At 40.3% G+C, this 8,978-nt stretch overlaps 1 protein-coding gene across 1 annotated transcript; it reads left to right on the top strand.

Moving 5' to 3' along the window:
* Positions 1-256: 256 nt before the first annotated feature.
* On the top strand, positions 257-8,483 carry LOC146572809 (uncharacterized). The gene is made up of 20 exons (XM_085277228.1): positions 257-400; positions 500-677; positions 2,805-2,885; positions 3,084-3,139; positions 3,451-3,523; positions 3,633-3,716; positions 4,205-4,260; positions 4,580-4,670; positions 4,756-4,818; positions 4,928-5,028; positions 5,152-5,208; positions 5,309-5,440; positions 5,533-5,656; positions 5,743-5,894; positions 6,000-6,099; positions 6,240-6,316; positions 6,496-6,604; positions 7,214-7,271; positions 7,441-7,598; positions 7,685-8,483. The coding sequence occupies exons 1-20, from the start codon at positions 366-368 to the stop codon at positions 7,688-7,690; spliced, it is 1,791 nt and encodes a 596-aa protein (XP_085133354.1). The 5' UTR covers positions 257-365; the 3' UTR covers positions 7,691-8,483.
* Positions 8,484-8,978: the final 495 nt, after the last annotated feature.

Genomic DNA, 8,978 nt, shown 5'->3' on the forward strand with positions numbered 1-8,978 from the left:
TCTCATAAACCTCCAAACTGCCTCCCAGCTGTCTCCAACTCTCACTAACCGCAGCTCTCCATCAAACACCCACATTTTGATTGAAGTCTGAGGGGTTTGTATCGCTGTCACATCTCGCGACAAAGTTCGAACCACTTCATGAACCAGTCACGTGGTACAGCCGGGCAGCGAGGCTTCGGACGTCATCATTTTCAGCTCCTCCCATAAATGAAGCAAGCCTCGATACGTGCATCGCGGAAACGCCCCCTCCATTACTCGACACATCACTAGCATACATGCACATCTAGTGCTCAGCGTCTAATTGTGTGTTTGTGTTTTTACCTTTTTGCAGTAGCGTAGTGAAACATTTGGGCGGTGGATAAATAATGGAAAATAAAATTCAGACTAGAGACGGCTTCAGGTGAGTACACGTGGTGCACAAGGACCAAAGCTCACCTTCTCAACCTGGACAAAATGAATTATTTTACACTGATACTGTAAACTTTTGTTTGTGTGTCAGGTTTCCATACATCGGAAACAGCTGCTGCATCTGTAATTCTGTCCATCCTGAGGAGAGTCCACACTCTACATCAGATCCTTGGCTCACCTATAATGATGCACAGGTGCTGCACACAACTGGATCTGCAGCTTGTGAGGAACAGCAGCACTCAGCCTACATCCTGTTTTACAAGATTAACGTAAGAAGACACAGTCTCACTAACCACTTTAATAGTGACTTGTGTCCCAAATACTGTTTATTTGTCTTAGTTACAGATAGTGAAATAAAATGGGAAATGATTGTTTCATAATTGTATACTCAGCTTGGTCGAGAACGAGGGGCAGGATTTTGAATTGATGCCATTGGTGCATTTACTAAAGTTCTGGGGTCAGTTTGAATATCAGTGACTTTGACCTTGAGTTCAAGTTTTCTGAAAATGTTGTGAATGCTACAACTCTGTGACGAGAAGTAAGTCTCCTAGGTCTTTAAATTTGTATATAGGTGCATTTACTAGGAAGCTGAAGGGTTGCACTGCGGGCCATCTGTAGAGGTGTAGAGTCAACAACCTGTCTCTGAATGTTTAGATTAGATTAGATTAGATTAGATTAGATAGAACTTTATTAATCCCTCGGGTGGGTTCCTCTGGGAAATTCGATTTCCAAAAAAGCACAGCACCGACAGAAGTTACAGAGTTACTGAATATTATATATATATACACACACACACACACACACACACACACACACACACACACACATATATAAATACAGAGACAATATAAATAAAATATACGAAGGGGATAAATAGAATAAATAGGAATAAAAAATAAAAATACAAGTGAATTGCACATTTCAAGTATTGAGTCTATTGCACTGTTGACTATTTACAAAAGTATTGCACAAAAGGTATTGCACAGTGAGGTGAAGAGGCACTACAGCTTAGTTGTTCCCCCCTCCTTTGTCCTCCTGTTTCCCCTCCCTCTCCCCTCCAGAGAGGAGTTAAACAGTCTGATGGCGTGTGGGACAAAGGAGTTTTTAAGTCTGTTAGTTCTTGTCTTTGGGAGAAGCAACCTGTCACTGAACAGACTCTTCTGGTTGTTAATGGCCATGTGCAGAGGATGCCCAGCATTGTTCATAATGTCCATCAGTTTCTTTAATGTCCTTTTCTCTGCCACTGTCACCAGAGTGTCCAGCTTCATGCCGACCACAGAGCTAGCCCTCCTGATCAGTTTCTCCAGCCTGGATGAGTCCTTCTTTGCTGTGCTGCTCCCCCAGCACACCAAAACAAAACAAAAGAGATCGTTGACTTCAGGAGAGCACAGTGGGATCACTGCCCACTTAACATGAATGGATCCTCTGTGGAGGTCGTCAAGAGCACCAGATTTCTTGGTGTCCACCTGGCGGAGAACCACTCCTGCTCCCTCAACACCAGCTCCATAACCAAGAAGGCCCAGCAGCGTCTCTACTTCATGCAGAAGCTGAGGAAAGCCCATCTCCCACCATCCATTCTCACCACCTTTTACAGTGGGACTAATGAGAGCATCCTAAGTAGCTGCATCACTGTCTGGTATGGTAACTGCAGCGTATTGGATCGCAGTACCCTACAACGGATTGTGAGAGCAGCTAAGAAGGTCATTGGAGCCCCTCTCCCCTCCTTATAACACCCGCTTGCTGGAGGACCCCACACAGCCTTCAAACACACTCTTCACCCTGCTGCCTTCTGGAAAGAGGTCCCACAACATCCGGGCCCTCGCTACCAAACTACGGAAAAGTTTCTTCCCACAAGCCGTCAGACCCCTGTACACTCAGTGACTGCACTGGCACACGCACACCTTCACACATGTCACTACCAAGCACTTATCTGCAGTATCTCACACTCATATACATACATACAGACACCAAGTTACTTTTGCACAATACTCAGCATTTTGCACATTTCCATTGTCTTGTGTCTGTTTCGTCCTGTTCTGTCACGTTTTGCACTGTTTTGTCTTGTTTATTTTTGCAATTTATGCACACTGCACTTTATGTAGTCCTGGGTTTGTCCGTATATGTCATATATAGCACCAGGGTCTCGGAGGAACGCTGTCTCGTTTCACTCTGTACAGCACCTCTGCACGTGGTTAAAATGACAATAAAAGCCACTTGACTTGACCTGTTTTGTGTAGCAGTTGCTTGGAGACGAGCACCATACAGTTCAAATGAGCATACATTCCAAAATATGCAAATTTGCCCCATACATCATAATGATGATGTTTGTTGTTCAGGGTATGAACGTTCTATGCTGAAAGTTTATAAATATACAACCTTTGACTGCTTGTTTTCAGTTGAACTTTTGCAAAGCTGAGGAGATTTTGGCTGCGATCACATCAAGTCCAAAGATGTTTAAACTTCTTTTTCACAGAAAGGTAAGTTTGAAGAGACTCGCAGCACATTTCTATGAATATTTTCTTATGGTAAACAAGCATTTTTGAAACTTTTAAGGAAGCTTCTTGGATGATTTCTGTAAAAACTGAATTTTGAATCCAAATGAAGGATTTTGTATTTTCATACCATATACTTTGTTTTATGCCATTACTGATGTTGCTTTTCTTGTTTCTAAACAGAAATCACACAAACAAAACGTGGCAGAGAAGGAAATTCCTTCTACGTCTCATCAGAGGTAAAGAAATGCGCCAGTCTTTAATGCTGCTGGAGATATTTATAGCAGTGGTTTGGTTGGAGCTCTTTTATTTCCCTTTTATTGGCATTTTTCTTCCACCTTGTGTATTTACATCTTTTTTACTACTTCTAGTCTTGTCTATAATTTATATTGATTCAGAGATTAGCGTTTGAAAATGTAGAGTGTAAATGTACAAAATACATGATTTTGTTCCATTACAGTTATTAATTTTTATCTGCAATCTCCAGCATGTACTCCTTGTTAAAAATTTGCACTTTGAAAAATAACATTTACACTTTTGTCCTCATCAGCATCCCGGATGCTCCTGTTACTGAAAATGGTCAAAAGAAGAAGAGAAAATGGAGACACCTCTGCTGTTCCTCGGTTTGCTTTTACACAAAACATATGAAATGCACATTCTCTTTAAATTGCACTTGTTAATTTAAAGTGACTTTACTTTTTTAATAAACGTATGTTTGTTCGTCCTCTGCAGCAAACTGACAGCGATGCAGAGGCAGAGAGCAACACTGTGAAGACACAAAAAAAGTGTCGCTGGTTTCTTTTTAAATTCTGGAAGGTATGTTTTATGGAAAGAGTCACTGTCATCAAGCATTTACTCATCACAGTTAAATGAGAAGAATTAAGAGCAATTTAGCACACAGCCATGTCCTCAAATTAAGTTCAAAGATGTTTAAACGTTTTTTTTTCACAGAAAGGTAAGTTCGAAGAGACTTGCAGGATGTTTCTCTAAATATTTTTTATGGTGAATAAGCATTTTTGAAGCTTCATGGATGATTTCTGTAAAAACTGAATTTTGATCAGAACCAAATGAAGGATTTTGTATTTCATAGGACAAACTTTAAAACTCAATTTAAGGCATGAATAAATTGTTTTTATTTTATTTAAAGATATTCCTATATCTGCTTCATGAGCTGACAGCTCACTAAAGTGATAAATAATATGAAATAATACCAAATTCTCTAACTGGACACTTTTCATGGAGAGACCCACTTGGTATGTTTGTTTTATGCCATTACTGATGTTGCTTTTCTTGTTTCTAAACAGAAATTACACAAACAAAACGTGGCAGAGAAGGAAATTCCTTCTACGTCTCATCAGAGGTAAAGAAATGCGCCACTCTTTAATGCTGCTGGAGATATTTATAGCAGTGGTTTGGTTGGAGCTCTTTTATTTCCCTTTTATTGGCATTTTTCTTCCACCTTGTGTATTTACATCTTTTTTACTCCTTCTAGTCTTGTCTATTATTTATATGGATGCAGAGATTAGCGTTTGAAAATGTAGAGTGTAAATGTATAAAATACATGATTTTGTTCATGTTGGTATTCCATTACAGTTATTCACTTTTATTAGCAATCTGTATTAGCAAAATGTACTCCTTCTTATAAATTTCCACAACATTTACACTTTTGTCCTCATCAGCATCCCGGATGCTTCTGTTGCTGCCACACCAGCTAACCCTGAAAATGGCCAAAAGAAGAGAAAATGGAGACACATCTTCTGCTGTTCCTCGGTTTGCTTTTACACAAAACATATGAAATACACATTCTCTTTAAAATGTACTTTTTAATAAACTTATGTTTGTTCGTCCTCTGCAGCAAACTGACAGCGATGCAGAGGCAGAGAGCAACACTGTGAAGACTCTTTTTAAATCCGGGAAGGTATGTTTTATGGAAAGAGTCACTGTCATCAAGCATTTACTCATCACAGTTAAATGAGAGCAATTAAGAGCAATGAGGCACACAGCTATGTCCTATATATTTATATCAGGTAAGAAGCACCACGGAAACGATCCCAGCAGACCTGAGTTGGGACACTTGGATTATGGAGCTTCTGGACCAAGAGAGTGGATGGGAGCATGTGTTTAACAGGTAAGAGAAAGACGTCCTCCAAAATGTTTCAACTTCAAAGCTCATGCATCCATGCACATACACTGCTCAGCATCCTGACATCTTTCCTAATTTTGTGTTTGTGTTTTTACCTTTTTGGAGCAGTGTAGCATGCGGTGGAGAAATAATAGAAAGTCAAACTGGGACTATAGACTGCTTCGGGTGAGTACACGTGGTGCACAAAGACCAAAGCTCACTTTGTCAAAGTGGAGAAAATGAATTCTTTTACACTGATACTGTAAACGTTGTGCGTGTGTGTCAGGTTTCCAAACATCGGAAACACCTGCTATATGAACTCCTGCCTGCAGAGCCTCCTCAACATTGAGGAGTTCATAAGAGACATCAGGCGTCAGGAGGTTTTGTGGAGCACAGATCCAGAAGCTCAGCTCTTAAGGTGCGCTACGTCAACCTTCTACTTTCTTCAAAAACCTGAAGAACAAAGAGATCTAACAGCAGAAATGTCTGTTTACCCTTTCCTTTCTACAGAAGGCTCATTGATGTCAGGGACTGTCATGAGTCAACAGATTATGGCCTTAAAGATCACCACCTAAGAGCTTTTAAGAAGGCATTCAGCAGTCAAGCTCCTGAATACACCGGCAGTGCACAGAAAGTGCGTCAGCTATTTGGACATTTTGTTTTTTTGCTTTACCTTCTGATTTTGATGTACTGTTTTAAATCTCTCTGCTTTTCTTTCAGGACGCTCATGAATTCCTAACATTGTTCCTCAATGAGGTCAAAAGGCTCGCACCTCACCTGGAGAGGAACGCAGCTCTCCTGGGCCAAAGTTATACCTGCCCAGTAGAAGAGCATCACATTTTTAAAATGGAAAACATGAGGACATGCAAGAGGTAAGCCTGTCTTTCAGAAACGCAGAGCTGGTTGCAATATTTTCATATACCTCTTTTCCACCTACCTGATCTTTACTTTAACTACGTTACTCCTGAAATGTGTAGCTGTGGTCACCAATCATCACAGCACGAGGACTTCACCAGCTTGTCTCTTGACCTTGTTCCAGAGGGGTCTATTATAAACATGTTAGAGACATACTTGAAGGTAAGATCACAAATTCCAATAGAGTTGTAGTGTCAGCGATCTTAACACACCTTTTTTGTTAGTGTTTGTGCGTATGTGTGTGTGCATATGTTGAGATTTCTTTCTACCATAAAGCCTGTTTTCTCTGTGCTGTTGTTCAGGAACAAGAAATAGAATTTCGCTGTGATTGTGGAGGGACGGCCTCAGAACTGAAGTCGTCTTTTGATACACTGCCAAGGTGAGTAAGGTCACATCAGAAGTGATCGACTGACCAGGTTTCCAAACTGTGGCGCATCAAATATCAGAGTTTTTCGAGACAATACTTGAGCAGTCGTTTTCTCCCATCTTCTGTTTGTGTTTGACACTCATTCTTCTTATTTTCTACCTTGTTTGTGTTTTTTTTTTCTTTTCTGCCAGAGTCCTGATCTTGCATCTGAAGAGGTTTGGCTTTACACAAACCTACAACATTAAGAAGGTGGATGACCCCGTCAGGCTGCAGAGGGACTTGGTGGTGCCATCCAATCAGGTAAAAAGAGACTGCAGAACGTCTCAGGCTACGTCCACACTAGCCCTGATAGATTTGAAAACTCCGTGTCCACACTAGTGTTTTCAGTCATTTTCAAATAGTTGTGCGTCTGCATTGAAACGGCCGAAAACGCTTACGTTCCAGTCCTGCGCATGCGCAAAAGTGAGTGAGGATTACAGAATTTGAAGAAAAGCTATCCGGAGCATGTACAAACTGATATTAATCTTTTTTAGGGCTGTCAAAGTTGAGAGCAATCAAAACAACCGCTGTATAATGCACTCGGCTATCTTTGTTTAATTGCTCACATGACTGCATCACATGGCTAAAATGCGTCATCGTTTTAGAAAGTCTGCGTTTTCGAGTGTCCACACTGCGACGGGACAACTCCGTTTTGAAATGTGTGCGTTTTCGAGAGCATTTTCAAGATGCTGTGTTTTTCCTTGAGGAAAACGCCATCTCAGTGTGGACGGGAGGTCAAAGCGGAGAGAAAACGATGTGTTTTCAAACGAAAACGCATTAGTGTGGACGTAGCCTCAGCAAATCAGCTTAATTATGGCTCTGATGTGAGACTTTGTGAAACTAACACTCTTTGGATTTGTTCCTTCTCAGGGTGGTGGCTGTTATAGTCTTGTCAGCATCATCAATCATTATGGAGGCACAGAGTCAGGTAAAACAACAGACTTGTTACAAACAGAAAATGAAAACTTTCTACTTTTCAGTGAAGGACTCACACACAAAAGCTTTTGATGTTCTAAGACGCACTAAGTCAAAATCACTGTTTGCTTGAATCAGCTGACTTCCAGAAGTTGGATTCATTTGTCTTAATGTGATTTCAGGACACTACATCTGTAGTTCTGTCCATCCTGAGGAGAGTCAGCACTCTACATCAGATCGCTGGCTCACCTATAATGACGCACAGGTGCTCCACACAACCGGATCGGCAGCTTGTGAGGAACAGCAGCACTCGGCCTACATGCTGTTTTACAAGAGAAACGTAAGAAGACACAGCATCTCATCCTGAAGTGAGAGAATTTTTAAATGTCCTGTTACCTTGTTAACCAGTTTTGTCTTCATTCTCAGTTCTGAAACAGGAAATGGAAGGAAGGTCATCATCATGCTGAGAAGAAACAACACTCGTCCCAGCCCACCATCGCACACTGGAGGACAAGTACTGGTAAGTATTGCCCTCAGGAGGAAGGGTCCTCCCAGAGAGCCTGGTCCTCCCAAGATTTCTTCCTCCAGGAGGGAGTTTTTTCTTGCCACCGTCGCCCCACATTCACTGGTCTCATCAGCAGGGACATTTTTAACATCCTAAGACCTGAACTCTTTCATGGCATGCATTTTTAATTTCTCTGTGCCATTTGGGTTGATTGGGACCTGATGAATGTGAAAACAAAGACATCAGATTCGGACTATCTTTTTTTTGTTTCTCAAAAAAATGAGATCCACATATGAGGACATTCATTTTAAAGTTCGATTGAACAGGGGCAGTGTAATGTCCTCCCTCATAAGTGGATATCAGGTTTTTGAAGAGCAAAATTTTGTATTTTGGTCTCATAAATCTTATGTCCACATATGTGGACACCAGGTCCTAGGAGGTTAAAACAAAATCTACTAGTAGTGCAGCACTACTAGAGATCGTCCTTTTCTAGACCAGTGTTTGGCTTGCTCTCTGGAACAACAAATTAGTGCTGTCAGCGTTAACGTCATTTTAACTAATGACGTTTACGCTGACAGCACTAATTTGTTGTTATTATTATTAATATTATTATTAATTTATTTGTAAAATAAATTAAATTTAAAAAAACAAAGAAACAATTTGATTCTTTATGTTATTTTGTTTTATTAAAATCAAAATAACAACAAAACAAAAATAACTAATAAAAAAAATATTAAAAGTATTCAGCAGTGTTTTGTGAAATTTGTAATGAGCCTTAGTTAAGTTGATGTCACAGAAGTTTCTGAATCATTTAGATTGTTCAACAAACTGATTCACTCAGGTAAAGATGGTAAGCTGGAGCAATGGTACGCTTGGAGTTCAGTTTAAGTTTTCAGACAAACATTCACTCGATCAGTTGCAGCTTCTGCTTTTAAATAAATGATTTAGCTGCAAATGTTTAGCTGCAGGTAGCAAAGTCCAAAAGTGACAACATTTCCACTGCAGTCTCTCCAGAAATGGCTTATAAACTTTTGACCAAATTAGACATTTATCCTTGGATCATTGACAACCCTGTAGGGTGAAAATCTTTAATTGTACCTTTTATAACATTTTAACAAGTTACTGTCTCCTGCTGCATGTTTCCTGTTTTGGCTGAACTTCATCAGCAAAGCCCTCAAAGCAGCATATGAAAGAAAGTCATCTTTCATTGTTGTC

This window comes from Mchenga conophoros, linkage group LG6 (genome assembly GCF_057382185.1).
Source record: "Mchenga conophoros isolate Kocher_MC1m ecotype Shallow Benthic linkage group LG6, M_conophoros_male_GT1.1, whole genome shotgun sequence".
NCBI lineage: Eukaryota > Metazoa > Chordata > Actinopteri > Cichliformes > Cichlidae > Mchenga > Mchenga conophoros.

Coding starts and splice junctions, on each gene's coding strand:
- LOC146572809 (XM_085277228.1), top strand. CDS start 366: ATGGAAAATAAAATTCAGACTAGAGACGGCTTCAG. Junction 678..2,804: donor TCCTGTTTTACAAGATTAAC/GTAAGAAGACAC, acceptor GCTTGTTTTCAG/TTGAACTTTTGCAAAGCTGA. Junction 5,029..5,151: donor TGGGAGCATGTGTTTAACAG/GTAAGAGAAAGA, acceptor TTTTTGGAGCAG/TGTAGCATGCGGTGGAGAAA.